The 27,580-nt window shown below is 35.6% G+C and overlaps 1 protein-coding gene across 1 annotated transcript; it reads right to left on the bottom strand.

The window, feature by feature from the left end:
- SLC6A14 (solute carrier family 6 member 14) lies at nt 155-24,861 on the bottom strand. The gene is made up of 14 exons (NM_001348402.1): nt 24,757-24,861; nt 23,643-23,808; nt 20,043-20,174; nt 17,904-18,065; nt 16,965-17,103; nt 15,347-15,479; nt 13,156-13,296; nt 8,612-8,840; nt 6,402-6,527; nt 4,589-4,707; nt 4,010-4,109; nt 3,648-3,757; nt 1,658-1,825; nt 155-730 (listed from the first exon to the last, which is right to left on the bottom strand). The coding sequence occupies exons 1-14, from the start codon at nt 24,802-24,804 to the stop codon at nt 584-586; spliced, it is 1,920 nt and encodes a 639-aa protein (NP_001335331.1). The 5' UTR covers nt 24,805-24,861; the 3' UTR covers nt 155-583.

The following is a 27,580-nucleotide window of genomic DNA, read 5'->3' as shown; positions in this document are numbered from 1 at the left end:
CACTAAGTTTACATAGAAAAAGTGAGCCATAAATACATGAAGTTTTTAGACATGAATCAAAAGCATTACGGTATAGTCCTCATATTATATATGCAGTTCATTTTTTCATATATGTCTGGCATTTCTAATTAAGTGAGGCTTTCAATTTTAACACTTTCTTTTAAAAATATTTATTTTCCCCAGCTTTATGGAAAAGAATGATTGTGTACTAAGAAAACATAAGCAAGTATATTTTAAAACCTGTATAATAGAAAATATAACTATTTTCTAAATAACTAGCTCAAAATAAAGGCTTCAATATATTAGAAAAATATTATAGTAATATTTACAAAAATGCTATTGTGAAATAGAGGCAGCTATGTGTGTATTAACAGATAGATAATCTTAAAAGAAATATAGTAATCACAGTACTAACATTAGTATATTCACATTTTTATATTACATTCCTGCTTAAATGGGAAAAAAACTTCTACCATTATGAACATAGTATATACATTTTTCTACTCAACATACAAATAAATAAAAATTTCCTCTATTGTAAAATAATCACATTACACAACCACATATTTTTAAAAATTAGATCTCATTCTGGTTTTCTACTGCCACTAACAGTAGGTATTTCATGGTCAGTCTCTTTTTTAGGATCTACCATGTTTTTGTATCTTTCTCCACGGTGTCTTTCCAGGTATGGCCCCCAGTTAGAAGCTGGTCTGCAGCAGCTTACAATGCGCTAAAAAGGACCAAAGGAAAAAAAAATGAAAACTATATTTTCATTTTAGAGTGTTAAGTCTCCTTGCTAATCAAAATGAAATAAGAACCATAGAAAAGTTCAAAATGATCATCTAATTTCTTAATATACCATCTACCAAAAAAATGATACTCAATTTAACCAACTGTTAATACAATTGTATTGACTACAAAGCCAAAGTAACTAGGTATGTAAATGATTTCAAAAGAAAGTATGTAAACCCATTCAAGCAACATTATCACGTCACATACTTTCACTAAATTCTCAGACATTTCTATCCTGGTCTTAGGGCGAGGGTTAGGTGAGGATCCAAACCAGTATATACCTGGGAAGTTTTAAGAACCAAAGAAAGGGTCAAACCATTGATAAAGATTCACAAAATCCTGATCTAAATCTTGAACCCAGTTTGACTCCTGAGCCTACCTTGTCATGATCCTATTGAGATGTCATAATCAACTCCATTCCCCTAGGCCTCCATGGAAGAGGGATAACACAGGGTCTGTATTAGGTTCAAGACAATTTACCAGACTTTTCCCAGTTTTAACATGCTATTACAGTATGTATTAGTACTGTGACCAGATGAAGTTTTAAAGGTGAAAATTGTAGATATAAAGGAAAAAGGTCATTTGCCTTGTGCGTACAAGTATAGATACTATAACTTTTATGTGGTAATGCTTTTAAGCACTCTAATAGGGCCCGAAGATATAGCAGCAAGTGAGATAAACTCCTTAAAGGAGTTTATAGTCTAGTACAAGGAGACATGAAAGTGTATATCCAGTAAAATACAATGTTATGCACATAGTAATGGATAATTATATCATGTATAAAAGGAAGAGTGATTAAGCATATTAGTCTTCATTTTGATCATAAGTATTTTATATAAAGTATAAATAATATTAACATGCTTACTTGAAAGATGTTTCCTTCAGCTTGAATTATTTTTATGATAGCCATAATTGGAATCCAAATAATGCAGAAAATAATCATACACCACCCTAGAGCAACTCCCCAGTCAGGGTATGGAATTTTGGCATAATCAGGTCTATGAAATTGCACCAATGACCAGATCAAAATTGCCTGTGAAAGTATAATATGAAAAGAAAATGCTAAAATTAAACTTTATAGCACTAATGATTTCAAAGCAATTTTGATTCTATTCCTTAGAAATAATTTATCAAAAGCAATTAAAACGAAAATACATTCAAGCCAACTAATATAATCAGGTAACTAGACAGAAGATAACAATACTAAATGAACCAATCTAAATAACTTGTATTTGGCTTTGGATAGGTTCCTCCAAAAGTAGCACTTCCATATGCTTATAAAAGTTACAAATACTTGTACAACATGTATTTCAGTGAAATACTTTACCATATCAATTCAATGAGAATGTGAAGTACACTTTAGTGAATATGATTTGCTTCTTGCTTAGAAGTTGTTTCTATTATTTTCCACTATGCAGAGTACCCCTTACTCCACACCCAAAACATACACATTCATTGGTACATGTTTACCAAAGCACACTTCTCTTCTAGCCTCTTAGTGAGATAAAAAACAAGCTCAATATATGGGTAAAAGAGTAAATCTTAAAGATGAAAACACTTTAAGCCCAAGTGTTTTTAAACGTGTTTTTAAAAACCCTACTAGGATGTTGCAGCATTAAAGCTAAATATTTAGAAATTTATAAAGCAAACAAAATGAACAAAACCCCAAAATACTTAGTAGTTTCTCTAAATTTACCTCTTTGTTTACTAAAATCAATGAGAATGTAGAATGTAAGAATTTTAAGATATTCAAGTTTAATTTTGGAATTAAACAAATTAATTCCTTCAATTTCATTACAGTAATTTAAATTTATTTCACAATTACCATAATTTTACACAACTACAAGAGAATAGATGAGGGATAATAGAGTCTAATATCCATGACTTAATACAAAACAGATGATAATGTATATCCTTTAATATTTAATACTTTTGCATTTTAAAGTAAATCCAGTTGTCAAACCTGGTAATCAATGAAATTTAGTTGGTAAAGGGCTGATTTTATTATGGAGAATTTTCAAATAAGGAAAACAATATTTAGTAGCACTGTCAAAGTCATATAGCAAGAATATGGAAAAAAACTTAAAACCTTCTAAAAACAAATTCTAGATAAAATTACGTAATGGTCTTTTCTAGGATAACTTTTGAAGCATGGAGGCAATGAGAACCAAAACACATCCTTCATAAAGCTTTGCCACTGCTCCACCCTCACCATTTATTTACTAAATGTGTTTATTTTGGCTTTCAGCATTTTACTGTCCCTAATGGTTATTTAGAGACATTGTGTCTATGTCTCTCCAGTAAGACATCTTTTGCCTTCCCTCACCTCCAAAATAGAACCAATTTTTAACATAAACTATTGCTTTTGTTGACACAGATGAATTTCTTTTAGTAATTTCAGATACTAAATACTTCCCATAAAAATAAGCATTCATATCTGATTGTTGTTTCTTAACAATTAGTATATTTAGATTGAATTATTTGAAGGCATAGACTGAGTCTTAAGCAGAGGTTAAGAACATTGTATATGGCTCAGCATATTTTTCAGGGAATTAGCAAATGACTGGTTTTTAAAAATTTATCCTACTGATAATTTTTAAGTATCTAGGACCTTTAAGTCTATAGGAGCTTATTTATTTTCTCAAATGATAAATGTTTAAGCCTATGGCCTCAAAAATAATACTAAAGGCATCTTAATTTAGGCACCTTGGAGACGCTAGTCATGAAGCAAAAGTTGAAAATCATTAATTTATGACATTAATTTGTTTTATTATAAAAGTGAATAATTCGGGTTTATCTTAGAAGTGTTTAAATATATATTATTGATATCAAATTAATGGCATAATAATACTTACAATCAAAAGGATAGGTGTAATGACAAACCAGCAAGCTCTCCACCATAGCCAGAATATCCACCTTTTTGCTCCAATCATCATTTCTATGTCTTCAATGAATCTGTTCCCTCCTAAAAACAACAAAGAATTCATTCAGCCCTTATTAATATTTTCATTCATTAATCATTGTGGACCCAAGTTATCTTTGCATGTGTAAACATTTTCCTATACTACGAAAATGAATTGTATATAACATTTGACTACATTTTATTTATAATAAATTTTGTCCACTATATTATACTTAATTATTATAGCAAACATAATAAAAAGGAACCAAACTAAATCATTTTAATAAAATGTATTGATAATTCTATACTGTTTACCATAAATCCAGATGATTCCTATTAGTTCCAGTATAGCTGCAATCAAAATGCCCCATCCAGCACAGAAGTGGTCAATCAGATGAACCCAGTATATTCCAGCCTACCAAAAAAATCAGTTACTTTGAAATATATTTTAAATTATTTTTATGATTGATCAGGTATTCAAATTGAATCTACTCATTTGATTCTAACATATGCTTCTTGGTTTCACCTCTGCCAAAATGTGAAAAGGAATGTTTTCAAATGTAAACACAAATGTGGCTCTAAATATCTCAAATAGTAGGGACCTTTCATTCTATACTGAGTTACTGTAAAAAAATAAGCATACAGTGTGTGCTCTGTAGTAGCTGCCAAGAAATATAACCTATGTTTAAAGTCTATAACTTTATTGTAATTGGGAAAGTTGTCCATTATTGGGCTTTTTCTACCTCTGCAAAATATACTATCGAAATTGTGTTATAATGGGAAAAAATCTGGGCTAAAACTCAGGAAATCTTGATCCAAGTCAGACTTGGACTTGTCACTAAACATCCTCTTAAACTTGGCTTCCTTAATTAGATTATAAAAGGAATAATATACCTGAGTCACACAGACGAGACCAAGGAGAAACAAAACCAAGCAGCAACCCAAAGTTATGGGAACCCTCATTTTCTTCATCACTTTGGGAAATAAATCTTGAATCGTTGTTGTAATCGTTTCTTCAGAAGGGAAAAATATGACATGCTATATGTCAACTCATTTGCCAATAACTTTAATCACATCCAATAAATTTAATCATTTTAATTTTAATCAACTTTTATTAATCAAATTTACAAATATATGCTGAGAATATACTCTGGGCCCTGCTCTTTGCTTTTAAAAATCCCTAAGTTCCTTTCTCTTGGTAGTCACCACTTGTCAGTTCTGATAAAAATCAGATGCAGCTCTATTTGTTGTTGTTTTCATTGGTAGCAGTTATTAGGTAACAGGTCCCCGGGGGCTGAAGTAGTTTGAAAGAGGGTTATAGGGAGGGAAGAATTCTAGTAAAACTTTTTTCTTTTCGTCTTTTTAGGGCCACACTGGACATATGGAAGTTCCCAGGCTAGGGATCAAATTGGAGCTGCAGCTGCTGGCCTGCCTACACCATAGCCACAGCAATGCCAGATCTCAGCTGTGTCTGTGACCTATACCACAGTTCATGGCAACACCCGATGGGGTCCAGGGATTGAACCTTTGTTCTCATGGATACTAGTCGGGTTTGTTACCACTGAGCCACAACAGGAACTCCAGTCGAACTTTTAAGATGAGTATTTGAATAAATGACATGGAGACAGAAAGGCCTTCTAAGTATAAGAAATAAATGTGTTCATGAAACAGGGTACTGGCTAAAAGTAGAAGGGTATGTGGGTAAAAGGATTGAGAAACATGTTTGAAAATTTCTGGAGTGCTTTGAAAGTCAACTAGAGGAGGCTGGACTTTATCCTGTAGGCTATTAAAATGTTTTATGTAAGATGTTATTATGACTAAAACTGTTTCAGAATTTCTAGGTGTGTACCCTAGGGAAAATCCCTATGTGTACATAGAACCATATGCAAGAATAATTGTTGCAGTAGTGTGTGTAATTTTAAAAAGTTGGAAATAATCCAAATGCCCATCATTGTGGCAGCAGATTGTGAGGTAACTAGATCTATATGTCTGTGTATATTCATAATATATATAAAAAGCCGTCAGAATGATATGTATGCTATGAAATTTTTACATGTATATTTTATTTATGGATACATATAAAATGCATACAAACATGGACTGAATAATCCATGGTGATGGCTGTTTCTAGGAAGGAAGAAATGTGAATTGTACTGGGGGAGAAACATAGGGGTTTTAAAATTTATCCATAACAGCCTATTTTTCTAAAAAACACCCAAAGCAAATATAAAATATTGATGTCTCTTCTTTTTGGGTGTATGATACATGAGTACTTTGTATTTTTCCATATTTAAAAATTAAGTTAAAAAGAATTTTCAGGAGGAGTTCCCATGGTGGCTCAGCGGAAACGAATCTGACTAGTATCCACGAGGTTGTGGGTTCACCCTGGCCTCGCTCAGTGGGTTAAGGATCTGGTGTTGCTGTGAGCTGTGGTGTAGGTCACAGATGCAGCTCGGATCTGGCATTGCTGTGGCTATGGCATAGGCTGGCAGCTGTAGCTCTTATTAGACCCCTAGCCTGGGAACCTTCATAAGCTGCAAGTGTGGCCCTAAAAAGACAAAAGACAAAAAAAAATTTTTTTTCAAAAAGATTATTCTGAGAGTAAAAGCTAGAGGGGGGCAACACGAGTAAGAAAAGGATGTTTTTAAGTAGAGGAAACATGAGTAAAATATAAGAGGGATAGGTTAACCCTGGGAGTATTACTTACCAATGGAAGCAAACTGAGAGTCCAGACCCAAAGTCAAAAGCATGAAGAAAAATAATATGGACCAAAATGGCCCACCTGGGAGTTGGGCTAGAGCTTCTGGATAAGCAATGAACGCCAAATCGAAACCTAAGAAAAGTGAATGGCATTTTAAATTAGTTGCCAAGAAAATTCACATATTTGCACATTTTCAAAATAACATACTAATTTGAATTTGGCAACCTAATCCATAATATACATTCTTTAGCAACTCTTTCATCTTCACTTTCAAAAGTATTTGACTAGGTTGTTCTATGATGTGATAATGTGAAAGTGTGATGTGAATCAAACCAGTGAGATAAATTTTGTAAATGGCACATTTCTCACATAAGAAATCTTAACTATTTCCATGATTTTGTGTTAACTGATTTTTTTGAATTAATGAAGAACAACTGTCTTACACTCCAGAAACCTAAATTAGGTCACCTTACTTTAGCCTAGAAATTCTAAAAGAATTACACTATCAATAAAGATATATTCATGGAACAAACTTTTTAGTCTTCAACTCTCTTTCCAAATGTTTACACAGAATCACTGTATATAGTGCCATTTTATTTTTTCCCACTGTACATGTAATAGCTGTGTAGTGCCATTTAATTTTTTAATTGACATAGTTGATTTACAATATTATGTTAGTTTCAGGTGTACAGCATTGTAATTCAGTGTTTTTGCACATTATACTCCATTACAGGTTATTACAAAATAATGGGTATAACTTTAGTGCCATTTTAGTTAATATATGGATACCTGCAAAACTGTATATAATGAAACTGTAAATTGAATCTTATTTTCTATTTGATGTATGCTACCTTTAGAGACCCCTTTTTAAAAAATTTGCAATCATATGATACTTAGTTTTAAGTATTTTAAATTTCTCCAACTTAGGCTAGAGAATTAGCTTCTAGCCTAGGCTCTGTCACTTCCTAACTATTCGATCTTCTGCCAGACATAACATTTCCGTGTATCAGTCCACTCCTTTGTAAATGATGAGCTGGACACTAGATGCTCTCCAGAGTCCTTTCTAGTCCTAATATTCTGTTCTCATTTATCCGTCTCCCCATCAAATGATACTAACCATAAATAGAAATTTAATAAGGGATTCTTAAAAGGAACCCTAGAATTCTGTTCCTAAGAATCTTTAAAGTTATGAAGTGGAGTTCCCGTTGTGGCTCAGTGGTTAATGAACCCGACTAGCATCCAAGAGGATGAGGGTTCGATGCCTGGCCTCACTCAGTGGGTTGGGGATCCGGTGTTGCTGTGAGCTGTGGTGTAGGTCACAGATGTGGTTCGGATCCTGCATTGCTGTGGCTGTGGTGTAGGCCGGCAGCTACAGCTCTGATTGGACTCCTAGCCTGGGAACCTCCATATGCCGTGGGCGTGACCCTAAAAAGACAAAAATAAATGAATAAAGTTAGGAAGTTCATGAATCAGATTCCTTTAAAGCTGGATACAGCATACAAAGTTAGTTGGGTTTGTAGCTCTATGATATTTATGTACATAGATTAATTTATTCATATATATTAATACATACCTGTATATATGTGTATACATACATATATAGATATGAATACACACAAATTAAATGAAGACATTGCATGCAAATTGCTTATCTTGATGCCTGATGCATGCAATTGTGCAATAAGTAGTTCATATTAAGGACTAAATGAAATTTGGAAAAAAGAAAACCTTAATTGTTCTGCATAAACCTTGTTTCTCAGGTCATCTAAGAATTATTATATCATTATACAGTTCCCATCATGGCACAGTGGAAACGAATCCAACTAGGAACCATGAGGTGCAGGTTCAATCCCTGGCCTCGCTCAGTGGTTTACATATCTGGCATTGCTGTGAGCTATGGTGCAGGTCACAGGCCCGGCTCGGATCCCACGTTGCTGTGGCTGTGGCGCATGCCAGCAGCTGTAGCTCCGATTAAGCCCCTAGCCTGGGAACCTCAATATGCCACAGGTGTGCCCCTAAAAAGCAAACAAAACAAAACAAAACAAAACCCACAAAGAATTATCATATTAAAATAACCAAGTTATATAAGGTAGAATGAGAAAGAAAATGCAGTACCCTAAATCTTGAGTACTTTAGTTGCTATAAAATATACCAGTGTTTCTTAAATGAGCTACATTGGATTAATCAAAGTTAATGATATATATTGCATTACATACCTGATTTTACAACTTGAGAGACTTCCTTTCCAGATATATGAGCCATGTGTCCCAATATAGAAAAAATAGCAAATCCAGCGAACACACTAGTAAGGCAGTTTGTCAAACAAACTACAATGGCATCTGAGTAGCAATTGTTATTGAACTTGTTGTAAGATGATAGAGCAACTAAACCACCCCAAGCCACAGAAAGGGAGTAAAATATCTGTGTGGCAGCATCTTTCCAAACCTATAATAGAAAATAATTTAATAGTCAAAAAATAATCTTAATTTTTCATTTGTGAAATATTTCACAAATATTTTATATATACAAATGGATATCAAATATTTCATATATACAAATGGATATCAAATATTTCATATATACAAATGGATAAATATTTCATATATACAAATGGGTAAATACGTGAGTGAAATGCCTTGGTACCCACTACTCAGCTTAAATAACATGCTAAATAAGATGTTACCAGTCTTTCAAAGCCTCTGTGTGCCCCTCCCAACCTCCAATGATAACTGCTATCCTGACTTCTGTGGTTATCATTTCTTTGATTTTCTTTACATATTTTTTCTACATAAATATGTAACCTAAACAATATGGCATTTAGCTTTGCATGTTTTTGAATTTATAGATAAGTTTTCTTAATGTGTGTAAACTTATACAAGCTGCCTTTTTTCACTCAGTATTGTATGAGATTTATCCATTATCAATTTGAACCATTGAAATTTTAATTTTGTAAATAAAAAATGAAAGAATATAGGCAAGTTCATATGGTTCAAACTAGATGTATTCAGTTCTGAGCATTTTTTTCCACTTCTGTATTGTATACTACAGTGTATCCTATATCCTGTTGATGGACAGGATACTAAATATTACCAAATTATTTTCCCAAGTGGTTGTATAACTTTGCACTCCCACCAGTTGGTATGAGACTTCCCATTCCCCCACATCCTTGCCAACACTGGGCAGAAATGTTATATGGTCCAAACTAGTGGCTGTGAGATGAGAGTTTTGTTAATCCCAATTACTTTAAGGTTTAACATGTTTTTATATGTTCACATTCCATAGTTTTATTTCTGTGAAATTCTTGTTCATATCTTTGGCTGATTTTTTGTTTGGGCTATCTCTTTATGGAGTTTGGATTCTAATCTTTATCTGCTATATATGTTAAATTTTTGTCTCAATTTGTGGCTTATTTTTTTCACCTCTTAACATTGTGTCCTTTGATAAACCAAAGACTTTGTTGTTGTTTTAATGTAGCTGAAGTATCCATCTTTGCTTTTATGCATTGTCATTGATTTCTCTGACATAAAAAAGAATTCTCATCCCAAGGTCATAAGCTACCGTCCTATATTTTCTTCTGAAAGACTTAAAGTCTTGCTTACATTCTTAAGTTTTGAATTCACCTGAAATTGATATTATGCAATTAAATTAGATATCACAATACATTGTTTTCTAAATGGAACATCCATTGTCTGAAGAGAACTGATATTATCAGTTATATATTTGGATATCAACTATGTCAATTACATCAATTACATAGTCCATTCTTTTCCCATTGATCTGCATCCCCACCTCTGCCACATACCAAGTTCCAGATGTTCATTAACCTGTTTCTGAGATTACCATTCTGCTCCACAGGTCTATATATATCTGTACCTATACTAACACCACATTATTTTTAATAACTATAGCATTATAATATTGTTTCATATGTGGTAGGACAAGTCTTTCTCACTCCCTCAGAAACACCTTGGAGGTTTTTTTTTTTTTGTCTTTTTCTCTTTTACATAAAGTATATGTTTTCAAGTTCCATGGAAAACTGTGGCTGGGAATTGGACTGTAATTCCATTTACTCCACATATTGATTAGGGGACAATAAAAAAAACAACTAACATGGCTAGTACTAGACAATTTTGGAAGAATGATGATACATTAAGCATCCCTAAGTAAAGATGGCAGAAGAAACATTTGGGGCCATGTGTAAACATGGTGCAACCAGAAATGCAGAGGGTCAGAATGGGCTCTGAGGGCAAAAGAATAAGACAACCTATGGTATATAGAATACAACCGGAGCTCAAGATTCTTAATGCCGCCAGCAAGAATTTCTCAAGGCATATTCTAGAAAGGGCTGCCAATCCAGTTCCCTCATTTCATGTTTATATTAGAGCCCTATGCAGCTGAACTCTTCTCTTTAAGCAGCTCCTACACTCTTCATCTAATTCGGACCTCTTTATTATTCCCCTTTCACAATTTACCCCTCCTGTTTTTGCTAAAGGACAATAATTTATCTTAGAAACTAACTTAGGTGAATCCATTTTAATAGTGAAATTCTGTAGATATAATGTTACTCCAAAGAAAAAATATATAATTGTGAAGATTTCATAAAATAGGGCTGGAATTCCCGTTGTGGCACAGTGGGGACGAATCTGACTAGGAACCATGAGGTTGCAGGTTCGTTCGATCCCTGGCCTCACTCAGTGGGTTAAGGTTCTGGCGTTGCTGTGAGCTGTGGTGTAGGTCACAGACATGGCTCGGATCTGGCATTGCTGTGGCTCTGGCGTAAGCTGGCAGCTGTAGCTCCAATTGGACTCTTAGCCTGGGAACCTCCATACGCCACAGATGTGGCCCTAAAAAGACAAAAGACAAAAAGTAAAAATAAAAAAATAAAATAGGGCTGGCATATATGTAGGCAAAAGCGTGTTTTTAGTACATCTGAAAACAGGACTGGTCAGTGGAAGGTAGGCCATATAATATGGTGACTAACTTATCAAATGCTTAGAATATAGATTGGAGAGGAATAAAAAACAGCTAAGAAAAAATTCTCATTGCCCGCAAACCCAAAGAAAGGGTGAGGATAGTGTTTGTGTTGGGGGTGGGGGAGAATGATTAAATTGTATGTTTCATAAGGAGATTTAGGTTTAACTCTGATGTTTTAAAACTAACAGAAACACCGAAACACAGACCAACATAAAATAGTCATATGAAAATTTCAGGATAGTTTTATGTAGCTATAAAGCCCAGGTGATCTGAGGCTTGTAAAACCCACTTGAAGAAATATCAAAGTGGCTTTTCAACTGTGCTCAAGTTGTGAGGTTTAAAGAAAATGGAAGGTCCACTTCTTAGGGAAAATGTTGCATCTGTAATAACATAATATTATGTAACAGCAATGACTGAAACAATTGTGTGCTCATAACTATTTACCATTTTAAAGTACATTAACATATTTTATCTTGTTTAACAACCTAACAGAGAGAAGATGATGAAGCCCAGCTTCCATTTTATTTGTTTCTTATCCATCATCAAAAATGGTCTTTGAGTTGGGAAGAGATTAACAAACAAGGTTAAAAGATGTGAGGCCCAAGATAAATGAAGAAAAAACAGATGGCCTGTGGACACATCAAAGTATGTTAATCTCCAACACAAACAATAAAACTTAGTAGTTCTAAAATAATTGTTTTGTGGTTAATTATTGAATGAAAATTATTTGGCCATAAGAAAAGTAACCAAAGGCTGGTGATTGATCTTTCAATTTTCAAAAAGGTAAAGGATGCATTTCCATGATAAGAACTGATAAATTTGACTTAATACTTAACAGAAAAGTTCTACAACAAATAACTAAATATTCATATTACAGGCATTTAGAAAATAGCAATTGCTAGAAATTAGCATGAGTTCCATAAAGAATACCATAGCAAACTAAAACTAATATCCATTTTAGCTAGCACTACTAGTATGTAGGTAATAGTGTTTCTTGATTTCAATATAATATTGTGGGGTTTTACCTGACCAGAAGCTTAATGTGTGCCAAGAATGTGACATGACTTCTAAGAGAGTTAAAGTATTATTAGGCTGTATCAATAGAAGCATAGTTTATAGCATACACTTATGGTAATGCTCCTTGCAGTCAAAACTGTAAAAGATTTTGTGTACCTATGATACACACAACCATTATCTGGAGGTAAACTAATATTAAAAGAGGGTTACCAATTTAGATTCATGGCACATATATATGTGTGGTACAAGTAACAGTTTTGTTTATGGAATGTTTCATCCATTTCAAATTTATATTTTAACTTCATAATCCATTACTTAAAATTTGATATTACTTTGCGATTATTAACTTTTGAAGATAATTAAAATGTATATTAGACCATGAAACCATCAACTATAATCTTTAAATCTACTATGAGTTTATCCAAGAAGTCACATAGTCCTGATCATCAATTTGTAAGCATTCATGCATGAAATATTTTTTTTCAGATTAAAAAGCCCCAAATCCTTTTGGTCAAATAGAGTCAGTTTGAATAAAATGACTTTTAAAATCCTATTGCTAAAAATGATTGTCTCACTTCCAATAAGAGAGCATTAGTGTCATGTTAAATAGCCAAATCAGACATCCTAGTGGACAGAAACACTGATACATTTAACTGCATAGTCTTTTGCAAGCTATTACATTATGACACTCTTAATTTCAAACAAAGATTTTTGTTATTGGCTTTTAAGGTTTACCTCCTCATATAATATGCAATCCAAATTGTCTTACCTCAGCTTCCCTAAGTTTTGTAAAATTTGACTGTGCTCCAATATAGTATGAAATGCCTTTTGATGCACCATCCAGAGTTGCTCCTCGGATCAACAGGATGAGTAGAACAACATAGGGGAAAATAGCTGTAAAATATACCACCTACCAAGAAGAACAACCAAAAGTTAATAGGTAATTTTTTTAAATCATGGTATATAATTGTATGCAAATAAAATTATTAGCCAGTGGAAATTATCAGAGATTTCATTAGGTTATTAATAAGTCTGACAATACCAATACCAAATTTGGCTTTTTTTTTTTTTTTTTTTTTTGGTCTTTTTAGGGCCATACCCACAGCATATGGAAGTTCCCAGGCTAGAGGTCAAATCAGAGCTATAGCTGCCAGCCTACACCACAGTCACAGCAATGCAGGATCCAAACCGCATCTGCAACCTATACCACAGATCAGGGCAATGCCAGAGCCTTAACCCACTGATCAAGGCCAGGGATCCCATGTCCTCATGGATACTAGCCAGGTTCATTACCACTGAGCCATGATGGGAATCCCCAAATTTGGCATAATTTCCTCTTTCTGTTCTCACCACTCTTTCAGAACACCAATGTATGAAGCAATATTTCCTGGGTTTGTATTGTAAATCCATAATACATCAGCAGTGGTAACTTGGAATCTAGATGGAGTACTTTCGCAAGTGTATCCTAATAAATGTGTGAGGGGACTGACTATCACCTCTTGGTAAATTACTCCATTGAAGTGGAAGGGAAATGATTTAAAACCCTGCAATAGTTAGTATATACTCAGTCCTCAAGGAGAAGGAAAATAATCTCATAGGTATCCAATCCCATGAAAGTTGATTAAAATGAATACTGGAAACTTGTTATTATCATCCTTAATGTTATTGTTAAGAGAGTTTGATAGTATATATATACAAGTAACATTTTTGTTTATGGAATGTCTCATCCATTTCAAATTTATATTTTAACTTCATAATCCATTACTTAAAATTTGATATTACTTTGTGATTATTAACTTTTGAAGATAATTAAAATGTATATTAGACCATGAAACCATCAACTATAATCTTTAAATCTACTATGAGTTTATCCAAGAAGTCACATAGTCCTGGTCTGTATATACACACACACACACACACGAACAGCTTGTATCCTAGATAACACATGGTTCCAGATGAAAAGGTTGCCTTTGAGCTGGTTTTTTATTAATGTGGATGATTTCTTTCCTCCATAGATGTCCTATGTTTGATAATATGCCCAAGGAGATGATTTAAACAAGTCATCTAGAGACCAATAAAAATTAATTGCCTGGGCAAATGGCTTTTAATGGATTCTTTCAATACTAACATCAAAAATGAATCAAGGGTTTCAAAAATATGAGATTACAACATTATTTTCGAAAATTTCCACTGACTTTGTGATGTTCACAGTATTTCTGTGCTCTAACTGCATGTCTCATCACAATGTAACATCAACTGAATGTGCTAGATATTGTACCAGCAACACAGAGATAGGATCCACAGTTATTTCTGTCCTCTATCTTCAAGGAAATTTCAGTCTAGTAGTTACAAAACGCACACATTTACTTTTCTGGGTACTATAAACTGCTCACAGAGAAAATTTTTCATGTTGTTCTCTGAAACTGCCATGATGCTCTCTGAAAGTTTAAAAAATAAAACAAGTGGGAAGTGTTTTTCAGAATAGGACTCTGCTGAGAGAGGGTTTGGAGTTAATTTTGGCAGACTTTAAGAACTATAGTATAGTTTTTTTCCTCTAACTAGGGGAATCCTGACACTATTACGTATATAACAAAGATCTAGACTGTCCAAATCAAACACTGCGATATATAATTCCATTCAAGATACTTATTTATATAGTAGGATAGAAATTTTAAAAATATACTCCCAAGCCTGAAAATGCTGTATCAGCTAGAAGGGTCCAAGTTTAGAGTAACTGCACAAATCTAGTATTACTAATTTTTGTTTGTTTGGTTTTATTTTTGATAATAGCAGTGTGTTCTTATGCATTTTCTTAGAGTGAGGCTGCTTACTTAGAAAGTTTTTCACACATTTAAATGTTCCCATTATAGAAAAAAACATGCATTTGATAATGTTTAGCTTTGAACTACAATGAAATTGGAAACCAGCTACATCACTTTCTAGTGTGTTTTCTAAATTACCTTGCCAGAAGACTTGATTCCTTTAAACAGTGCTGCTCCAACTATGAGCCAGGCCAGAAGAAGACAAAGTGCTAAATACCACACAATGACTCCAGTCTCATCCATTCCACTCGACCGTTGGAGCGCCACTTTACTGAAAACACATAAACCCTTGATGAACACACAATCACTTGTCTGAATACATTGACTTCTGTAGTATCTTTTATCCAAGGGGACGCTTCATGAGTATTTTATTAAAACATCAATGTTGTGTGAACTTTTTATTGCTACTGTTGTATGGAGGGGCAAAAATAGTTCAGTGAAATGGCCCAGGCTCTGAACTTTCTGGTTAACTGCACCCAATCCAAAGTTCCAAATCCTAGAATAAAAGATCCACTGATTCCTTTAGCTATGATTTCCCCCTAATATTTCCAAGCTCATCTACAGAGAGAAACTAACCCTACATTTTAGTCATTACTCAAGTAAAAATGACAGAGAAAACATTTAAAATTATATTAAATATTTTCTTATTCATCATACTTGTTATCATCAAACCTAAGTGCAAACTATTACATTTAGAATGGATAAGCAATGAGGTCCTACTGTATGGCACAGGGAACCATATCTAACCTCTTGGGATAAAACATAATAGAAGATAGTATGAGAAAAAGAATGTATGACTGGGTCACTATGCTACACCACAGAAATTGACACAACACTATAAATCAACTATAATAAAAAAGTTTAAAAGAACCTAAATGGTCCCATTATTTGTACTTTTTTCAAAGGCTTTCTGTAAAATTCCATTATTTCCACTAGGGATATATATGGATCTAGGATTTTAATTCTTAGCTTGATGCTTGGAACATTTCGATGTCCAAATTTTAGAAGGGTTACACAGAGCAATAACATGTAGATGAGGAAGAGCTCATTACGGCAACAAAGAAATTATGTACAGGTAAAGGGTAGAAATACAGTAAGGAGAGGAAAGAGAGATCATTCAAAATTAATAGAAGCAGATACTGACTCACAGGCTTTGAAAAACTTATGGTTGGGGGGTTGGGGGATGGGCCGGGCATTTGGAATGGAAATGCTGTAAAATTGGGTTGTGATGATCATTGTACAACTATAAATGTAATAAAATTCATTGAGTTAAAAATTAATAGAAGCATATATAACCCCAAACATCTACTTTTACCATATAATGACAATTATAAGCAAAATGGATAGTGAAGAATTGTGGCCTTAAATAGCAATTTTGCCCCAAGTATTACCCTTCACCCAACTGTATATCATTAGAACTTGCTCATTACAGTCAAAAGTTGAATATATTTCTTCAAAGCAATGCCCTAACTTATAGCTAAGAAGCACTATATAAATCATTACTGACAATGTTATGCTCATTTAACCTCTAACTTATAAATCTGTTAACAATCTGTTAACTATGAGCTAATTTTGCAGATTACTACTACTCACACAGGATAGGTAAACGTGAGTAAAAGTATAATTTACCCTGATTCCATGCCCCCTTTTTTTCTATTTATATGAGTTAAGAAAAGAACTGATCAGGATTTTACTGCTATTTATAAAAACTTTTAAATTACATCTGCTTAAGGTGTAGGTAACTTACTGTACTCACTTCCAATATTGTTCACTGGGAAGCTGCCCTGGCTGATAAACTTCGCTTCCATTGATGCAGGTAAGATTGTTGGCATCTACCCAGCTTTTATTCATTTGGAAGATTTCATTTGAGCGTATACTCACATTACAATGTGTTACTAAAATTTAGAAAAAAGAATACACATACAGAAACATACTTAGTTTTAGAAGAGTACTTTGCTGGAAAAAAAAAGTTTTAATGGTAAAATAAAGTACTGTCCAAATTGTTACTCGGTTTAGTAACTGAGATCTTACAAATGGAATAAACCATGCATATCCAACATCTTAAATCTCTGCTACTAAACTGGGGGTGAGTGTGAAAATATCTGCTCTTTTAAACTGAGATCATATTTATAGTAATAACTGCCATAGAGTAACAATCATTTCAGTTGGGATTTAGTGCTCTAAGGAACTTTTAATATGCGAACTTATTTAACCTGTTCTGATAAATGACATTTTAAAATTTCTAAGAAGTGTTAAATTTTTACCACTTTATCTTCCAATACACAGAGGCAATGCCAGTGGTAATAGTCTACAATATTGATGCTACATTATCCCAAAGATCAGCAACATATGACATGACAGCACTCAGCATCTCCTCAAACAGTACTACTATCATAAATCATGCTTTTCTCTCCTACCGCTTTCCCATTTTCCTCCTCTTCTTCTGCGCATGACTTAGGCCTGTAAGAAGGACTCCTAGAAATGCTTTAGCCTTACTGCCTGCCCTCAGAAATTAACATATTGCATTAATCAATTTTCAGATTATACATGCTTTATTCTGCTTTCATCAATAATCTATGGCTCACTTAAAATTAAACCTAAATTGGTTAGAAAATGATTTAACCCTTTAATATTATTAGAAAACATAGAAGAATGATGCAGAGTTAACAATATGTTTAAAATAAATGAATTTTACCTATAGGCGATCTGCTACAGTTTTCATCTGCCCAATAAGAACAATTTTCCCATGGTAGTTTACTTTGAAAAGAAGCAAACATGTAGTAAAGACTATAGGCAATTATGACATTGTAGTAGATTGTCACAAAAATGGATATCAGGACCATTGTAATCCCCACACCTGGGAAAGAAAACAATTAAAAATCACATAAAATTTCTTTTGCTAATTCATAAAGCTGCATCTCAGTTTCTACAAAATCTATTTTATTTTTATTTTATGGCCACACCTGCAGCATATGGAAGTTCCCAGGCCAGGGATCAAATCTGAGTCACAGCTGCCACCTATACCACAGCTGTGACAACACAGGCTCTTTAACCCATTGCCCCCAGGCCAGGGATTGAACCCACACCATCACAGAGACAATGCCAGATCCACAAAATCTATTTTAAAATGAGAAAACTGTTTCAAACAACACTTTCTCTGTCTTTATTTTTTAAGGGGCGGGGAGCAATACTACTGTCTGAGTAACATTCTTCTCAAAATTAAAATTATTTTGATGCTTGACTTTCTGACACAGTTTTTTAGTTAATCAGAAAAAAGTGCTAAGATCAAAAACAGGAGACCTGTATTAAGCCATCAAATTCGCATAAGGAAAAACTATGTTCATTACTCTTTTTTATTAAGTCTGTAAATTCTTGTCAGAGTGGGTAACATTCTAAAAAAATAAACTATTTAAAGCACATATCCTGGAGTTCCCATCATGGCGCAGTGGTTAACGAATCCGACTAGGAACCATGAGGTTGCGGGTTTGGTCCCTGCCCTTGCTCAGTGGGTTAAGGATCCGGCGTTGCCGTGAGCTGTGGTGTAGGTTGCAGACGCGGCTCGGATCCCGCGTTGCTGTGGCTCTGGCGTAGGCTGGTGGCTACAGCTCCGATTCACCCCTAGCCTGGGAACCTCCATATGCCGCGGGAGCGGCCCAAGAAATATCAAAAAGACAAAAAAAAAATAAAAATAAAAATAAAAAATAAAAAAAAATAAAGCACATATCCTATTGACTCACTGATCAATACTTCCATCTTCCTCTATAAACCAACATTTTGACAAGCAGATGATAAAACCTCTGAATTAATGTCCTAAAAGGAGAGCATCCAGCATTTCTACAAGTGCACGTAAAGGAAATTCAGGATTTCCTGTTGTGGCTCAGTGGGTTAAGAACCTGACTAGTACCCATAAGAATGCGGGATTCGATCGCTGGCCTCACTCAGTGGCTTAAGGATTGCCAGAAGCTGCAACATAGGTTGAAGATGCGGCTCAGATCCAGTGTTTCTGTGGCTATGTCATAGGCCTCAGGTGCACCTCCGATTTGACCCCTAGCCTTGGACCTTCCAAATGCCACAGGTATGGACTTAAAAAGAGAGAGAGAGAAAAAAAAGAAAACCCAATAACTCAGTAATAATCCAAATTTAAACTTATGAAATTTCTTTAACTCAGTAGTTTTAAAATGCAGCTTAGCACGTTAAGACTAACTTTTGAGGTAGCTTCCTCAATATTCCAGCACAATATACTATTTACCTCACTATAAATTTATTTTTAATGCTACACTGAAGATTTTACAAATAGTTTTTAGCAGCTAGCATGTACCAAAATAATATCTAATCTTCAAGCAGAAAGGCTGTTTGATGTTTTATAACAATCAAATGGTTTTTAAAAACTTTCCTAGTGTCCTATTCCATTAGGTGCATCCGAGGAAAAAATAGTGGCTTGCTCCTCAACTTTTATGAAGGAGGCATTGTAAAAGATATGCAAAAGCAAGAAGATAAAGACTGCATGGGAAGTAGAAAAAAAGCCAGTGCCATAAAGTTAATGCACAAGACTGTGTACCAGGAAAATTCAAAAGGTGAAAATTTGAAAATAATGACACCCTTACAACTCTCTCATCTCCTTCCTAACTCTACCATATCTGCAGCCCAAGATAAACAGAAATACAAATTAACGTTCAATTTCTAAATTTAACAGTGGCAAATATTCAGAAAAACAATGTATGCCTTTTTGCCTTTAACATGTCCAAAGGCTAAATGCTTTTCATCCACAGAGTAAGGACAGCTACATGCAGGAATAAATCAATAAGCACAATAGGGAAAACATTTTAATACCAACCTTGAAACAATGGAAGAATCCTCCAAACTGAAACTGGACCTAAGCTAGCAAATTGTCCCAGAGAACATTCCAGAAAGAACAAAGGCAAACCAGCCAATGCTAGCATAATCGCATAAGGTATCAAGAAGGCACCTGAAAAATGCAAAGAAGAATTGGAGCACTATTATACCCCCAAATCTTGATGGCACTTTACAAGCAGCATAACATTTTGAAAGCACTCTGATACAGTGGAGTCAAGAGTACTGGGTGTAGGCTCCAAATTTACTACTGTCTGTGAGAAAGTATTGATTCTCTAAACTTAAACTCCTCTCATCCATGAAATGGGGAGGCTAGTATTACCTAATGAGGTTGTTGTGATTATTAAAAACAATAGCGCATAAAAACCAATCCACAGAAGTTGAATGATAACAGGCTTTGGAACCAGATAGACCTAGGTTTATATCCTGGCTCCATCATACACTAGTTATGTGGCCTGGGGCAGTTCACCTAACCTTTCAACCTTAGATTCCTCATAAATGGGAAGAACAATGACAACTCAACAGTTTGTGCTAAGGCTTTAATTGCAGAGCCTGTGTGAAAACACTTGGCAAAATGGGCAGGCACATCATATATGTTCAAAGTTAGTTTCCCTCCTTTCTCCTTTAAAATATAAATGATCTGTTTTTAAGACCTAGATATGGTTCAAAATGAAGTTGTTGCAGTTAAGTACATCTCTAGATAGTCATAGGAGTCTTCACTCAATGTTAATAAGTAATTTACTACTTTTGGTAAATGGATCTGAACCTTTGAGATGCCTTTAGAACTAACTTTCAATTTCATAAGGACTAATTCTTCTACAATTTGATTATGCAGGCCCATTTTTTCCCTAAACCTTTTATTATTTGTCTTTTTTTTTCCTGCCCAATTTTAGGGCAAAATATTGTTCATTAGAACTTTGACCATATTGTAGGTAGAAGCAGGGACAGAATATTAAACTTTTTGTTTTGTTTTGTTGTTTTTTAGGGCTGCATCCTAGGCATATGGAGGTTCCCGGGCTAGGAATCAAATAGGAGCTGTAGATGCCAGTCTATGCCACAGCCGCAGCAACATGGGGTCTGAGCGGCGTCTACGACTCACACCACAGCTCATGGCAATGCCGGATCCTTAACCCACTGAGCGACCCCTGCCAGGGGTTAAGGATGGATTCCAGTCGGGTTCATTACTGCTGAGCCACAATGGAAACTCCAGAATCTTAAACTTATTGTTAAGAAAATCTAATTTTAAAAATGCAGAGATCAGGAGTTCCCGTCATGGCGCAGTGGTTAATGAATCCGACTAGGAACCATGAGGTTGGGAGTTCGGTCCCTGCCCTTGCTCAGTGGGTTAACGATCGGGTGTTGCCGTGAACTGTGGTGTAGGTCGCAGACGCGTCTCGGATCCCGCATTGCTGTGGCTCTGGTGTAGGCTGGCAGCTACCGCTCCGATTCGACCCCTAGCCTGGGAACCTCCATATGCCGCAGGAGAAATGGCAAAAAGACAAAAAAAAAAAAAAAAAGTGCAGAGATCAGTGAATAAAAATGGGCTTTGTTTTATGTACATATGATTTAGCCATGTTACATTTTTCCTCATGTATTTTTCCCATTATGATTCTGTAACATCATGTCTGGAAACTACATTTTTTCCAACCCTCAAAATATATTCTACTAACAATAAGGAGACAATAAAGTACTTGTCACATACAAGTCACTAGTCACCAGAACATAGGGACAAATACGTTTTTATAGATGTTGCAATGTACATACCATCATTACTATGACTAAGAGCAGTTCAATTCCTACCAGTGATAAATATGAAGAAAAAGTAATATAAAATATTCCTGCTTAAATACAACAGTAAGCAAAGTTTTGCTAGCACAGTGTACATAGATTTTTAGACACAGACAAAAAAGAATTTTCCTCAATGTTACACATGGCTTTCCCCTATTATATTATTTCATTGTTAATGATAAATATGACTGAATAAATTATTAATACAATACAATGGTCACAAATTGTTAATAATGCTGACCTAGACCCTAAGGTAGTCTGATATTTCTCTTTTATAAACTGCTATAAAGCATCTACAGATAAAAAAATGATTCCAGGTTTTAGCAACAGTCTTTCAAACCTGACCATAGTTTTAAATCTGATCTATTAACATTTGACAAATTTGAATTTCATGTTTATCTTCTACCCTTGGGCAGAATAAAAAGAAGCAATTGAGGGAGTCTAGATTATCTATTACCCAAGTGATGTGATCTTTAAAAACTGAGAGTCAATATGATACATTTAATTTTGGAGGAAATGGTAAAAGAAGTAGTAATAAATAATGCCATTTTGTTTTGGCTAAGTTTAAAAATTCTCTATTAAAACTCATTTAATAGAATTCCTGGAAATTTATAGTAAGTACGATGTTAAGTCACAGGAAATTTCCAAACCTGAACACAAGAGGCCGAAAAGGAGCCTGAATGCTTCTCTCCAGTACACTGACCTTAGGATATAAACACCAAAAAGATTGTGAATCCTGACTCATCTTCCGACTCAAACTTATACCAACCCATGATTAAACAACACAGGCTCTACATAGGGTAATTTATTGGCACCAACACTTAAAGTGTTTGTAAACAGAGTTCCTTTCTTAAGTCTCTGAAGGCCAATATGAATATTTTAATATAAGCAATTAACAAGGAATATAAGATTGAAATATCACCACACAAAATCCTATTATACCAAGAAAAATAATTATAGTGGCACAGTTTCACTGGTACCCAATTATGAAACACAAAGGTATGTCACCTCTACACTTCTAATAGAACCTGTAATTACCAGTAAATAAAATATGGTGTAAGTGAAAAGTTGTTTCAACATTACTAGAGGATTGTGTAACTCATTTTGTTTCCTTCTGTGTGTCACCTCAGAGTTATTTCTTTCTCCCAGTTCTAATTGAGTCTTCCTTAGTGATCTATGAGGTATAAACAGTATTATTTTGCAGAAATGAAAAACCTAGGCTTGGACTAAACTCTATTGCATTTTAGAAGAATCTTCTACACGGCCAATCTAATTTGGAATACATGTAACTGAATATTGCAGGTTAAAGTACTAAACCTTTAATTACATTTTAATTAACTCCTTCTACACTTAAATTTCCAAAACATAATGCCTTATTTTAAGCAAACAATTTATTTGAGCTTCTTATTAGAATAAGAATTCCCTGCCTTTTACTTAGATTCAGCTGTAAATTATGCAAAACAGAACTTGAGTCTGAGCAGATTATCCTAAGAACATGTCTAAATTAAGAAGAGTAAGTCATAGTTGAAAATTACACGGAATTGCACATCAGAAACTCAGAAGTGCTAAATATACAATTTTTATGAAGTTTATATCCAAGGATCTTGTGAAGCCAGCTTTCCAACTTGAACTAGAAACTCATAGTCTAATAATAAAATGCAGTATGCTCATTTCCCAACCTCCCACTAACCCATACTATCATACACCTTTCCTCAGGTCTTAAAGTGTCCTCAGAGGCCATATAGTACATCACTTAATACACAAAGAGGAAATAAATAGAGGGGGGAGTAAATACCTCCACCATTGTTGTAGGTCAAATATGGGAATCTCCATACATTCCCCAATCCCACTGCATATCCAACCATAGACAGAAGATAATCCGATTTTTTGGACCAGTTACCACGGTCCTGATTTTCATCATTTTCACGAATGTGGAAATCCTCAGATGAAGCTGTCACTTTCTAGAAAAGAGAAAATATCAACTGCTTGTTTCTATATTATTTAAAAAAATATAGAAGCATAATTTCACAAGTGACAAAGAGTGAGAGAGACACTGGGAGAGAATGAACTCTGAAAACCATAGCCAGGGAGAATGCTTTCCAAAGTTGAGATTTCTGTGGATGGCTGCTTTTACTTTACAATATTTACTGCTTGAAATGAAGAAGAAGGAAAAAAAAGCTCTGTAGGTGGCTATTTTTACTGCTTCTTTGGGTTAGATCACCCAAATTTTGGTGGAAAAACTAACATGGCATCCAGCATGAAGGGCAAATGAAGTAAATAAGGTTTCAAATACAAAAGTCTTAAAGATGAATTAAGTAAAATCAACACTCTTGAAATAGCAGGACATCTTTGAGAAGAATCAAATAGAGCTTCTACTAAAAAAAAAAAAAAAAAAAATCCATAGACTCTTTTTCCTAGAGGCTGATGGTTTTGATTATCTGGAGTTTTCAGAGAAGTTTAACTTCACTCCGTATCTTGGAGAATAAAATCAGTGCTTTCTTTAAAGCCACAAAATAATATTCAGACACAAATTCTCCTGTCCCACCAGGTGGAGCAGCGCTCTCCTCCACTTCAGAAGAGAGGGGAGGGTTCCCCAGGTCAGATAAGGACAGTGCATTTTCTCATTTCCCTCTAGCATATATGACACAGTCCAGAGAGGGAGAGAAAACAGAAGTTTGTGGGCATACCCAAGACAGAGGGTAGAGCGGCCCTAAGTCTTCTAACTACCAGAGTAAGAACTATTCTATATTTCCTCTACTCTATTCGGACATCTCAGGCACACTTGCGGGTGGTTGAACAGAAATATGAAAAACAGGCCACAGCTGCGGAGAGCAAAAACTGAGACTTGCCTCCCCTTAAGTTTTCCCTTCCCAGGCCCTCCACACCTCCCACAGCTCCCAGACCCCTACCTCCTTCCCTCTGCACTTGAAGAAGCTCGGGCACTTCAACCTGTCCATGGTTCATTCACTCCCTGGGCTGCTACGCCTGCCTCGCAGTCTGGCAGAGCTTGACTGGTGGCAGGTGCACACTCCCTGTAGCTACTTGCCAGAGTGAACCACCTTGCCCAGGGGTGGGACCATTTATGGAGGGAAGCTCTCTCCTCCCCCGCCTGGGCGCCCTGTCGTGTCAATTACCGGAAGGGACTAAAGTGAGGCTCTGGTTTTTCCCCAGGTAAGCTGGCTTGTAGCAATCTCCTGCCCCGGCCCCGGGAAAGGGCTGGGCTGTGAGAGAGCAGAGCGGTTGGAGCCGAGATGACTGACAGCCTTTGACTCAGAGCCGTGCAGGTGCCACCGCAATCTTGCCTCCTTTCCCGGGTTCCCTGCTTCCTCGTAACCTCTTCTTGGTCTGATCTCTGTCCTGGGGCCAAGTGCTGATCTGCGCTGGTGCCGGAGGCGGGGGGCGGGTATGGTCTCTGGGATCCATTCTGTTCCCTGAGATTTCCCCTGAACAGACAGTCCTATCCTGGGCTCTGGGATTTCCCAGAGTTTTGCCCCTCACTGGAAAGCTCTTGATCCCCTGGGGCAAATGCTGCTCCCAGAGCGAAAGCTCCAGAATTGGGCACCTTGAAAAGCAGCCAGTTGAGATAAGATTACTCAGCTGACTCTGCCTGAAAAGAGCAACTTTGAGCCTATGTCTTAAGCATCCTTCTCAGCCTTAGGAACAGCATTTGCCCTTTACAGGGATTGCTTTGTGTAGTATTTCAAAGAGGCCAAACAAAAACAAATTATTGAGCAGGTTTATGGGAAATTCTAACCCTAACAAAGGATTCCACTTTGCAAGAAAGGCAAGGCCTAGAAAGTAAACTATGAGGAAGCATCCCAGCTTGGCCAGAGAGGAAAAAATTATTACAATGCTGTTTACCCGTTTAGCACCTTTCAAGCAGGAAACTCAAAGGATTTAAACTCAATCTGCCCAGGTAAAAGATGGTGAGAGTTCTATCAAACACAGCACAAACTGCACACAGAGGAACCAGCCGAGAGCCAGAGTCTCTACCTTATGTGCAGCTCCTCTGTTCTCCACCGACTGACATGAATCTTCCACTTGCAATAGAAATATACCCTGGGGACCTGTTGTATAGCACTGAGAACTCTGCCCAATGTTCTCTGATCATCTATATGGGAAAAGAATCTGAGAGAGAATGGATCTGTATATGTTGATTACTGAATCACTTTGCTATACAGCAGAAATTATCACAACCTTGTAAATCGACTATACTGCAATAAAATTTAAAAAATGAAAGAAACAAAATATGCCCTGGGGAACCTGAGCAGGTAAGGCAGAAAAGTCCACAAGAGAAGTGGGAAGGTTGTAAGGAGAAAGTATCAGTAAGTTTCATTGAATTTTATCTTGAATATAGCACAAGGCCAGTGTGTGTGTGTGTGTGTGTGTGTGTGTGTGTGTGTATGCTCATGCCCACACACATGTGTGCACCTATTAGTAGTATGTGCTACTGGTGTGAACTAAAGACTAAAATGAAGGAATTATTAGCTTGTCTCAGACATGGAAGAGAGGAGAGGAAGAAAGACTTATAAACCTCTTTAAGAAAGAATGAGCTGAAATGCAAATCTAATAATAGCATTTACCAAACTATCAAAGTTCTGTTTGCATTGGGGCACTGGAAACAGATGGTAACTGTGGAACTAGAAAGAGAATAGGAATATGTCTATCCCAGGGGCAGTCAGCCAGCATAGGAAACAACCAGCAATTTTCCCTGCCTGTTATGCCATAGAGAAGCTTCTAACGACTTTGAAAGTTTAGAGGCATAAACAGGAGACTGTATAGTTTGTCTACTTGCTAGTTTCGGGGATATTATCCCCATTGCCATGCATGGCTTTCCATGACATGACTCCTTCCTACCTTTTCATTGTCCTCTCTTCCCTACCTCTGCGTCAGACTCTTGAGTTTGTGTGTCCTTTCCTGTGCATGCACATACATGTTATTACTCACCTCTGAGCCTTTGCTCATGCTATTGCTTCTTCTGGAAATTCCTGCCTTCCTCATTTGGCTAACTACTACTCATCCTTTAAGACTGTGCTTAGGTATCACCTCCTCCAGATCTTTCCACAATGGTTGCACCTCTATTACTACAAGCCGGGTTTAGATGCCTCTTCTCTGGAGTCCTAAGCTACTCAAAACTCATTTCACATTGTGTGAAACTATTTGCTTACAGTCCTCCAGACTACAAGGTCTCTGAGGGCAGAAACTGTCTTAATCAGTCCTGACAGACACAGAACAGGCACTCAGGAAATGTTTATTAGAAAATTTGGCTCAGAAAAAGCCATTTAATAACTTTGTGGGCAAAGAAGGTGAAGGACAACTGGTCCAGAATCCAGCCCCAAGAGATTATAAAATACCAGAAGCTCATTTTCTCTTCTTTGGGGATCTGACATATTAACTGATGAACAAATCGCATTTGTGAATTTTTTATTTGAGACTTAAAAAAAGTATAGACATTGAGTGGGAACAGAAGAGAGGGAACTACCTACACTCGGTCACAGGGTAGGAATGAGCATAGTATGGGAAAACATGAGATAATTCCATTCATTTTTTGGATAATAAGAAATAAGGTTGATACTAAACCAGCCTTACAACAAATACTAAAGGAACTTCTCTAGGCAGAAAAGAAAAGACAGCAAAAGGAGACAAAAATTCCACAAATGACAAGGCTCACCAGTAAAGGTATATATACAGTAAAGATATGAAATCATCCATGCACAATTATACCACCAAAAT

The sequence above is a fragment of the Sus scrofa genome, chromosome X (genome assembly GCF_000003025.6).
Source record: "Sus scrofa isolate TJ Tabasco breed Duroc chromosome X, Sscrofa11.1, whole genome shotgun sequence".
Taxonomy (NCBI): Eukaryota; Metazoa; Chordata; class Mammalia; order Artiodactyla; family Suidae; genus Sus; species Sus scrofa.
The sequence above is the reverse complement of the archived record's forward strand: the minus strand, read 5'-3'. Positions and strand labels throughout refer to the sequence as shown.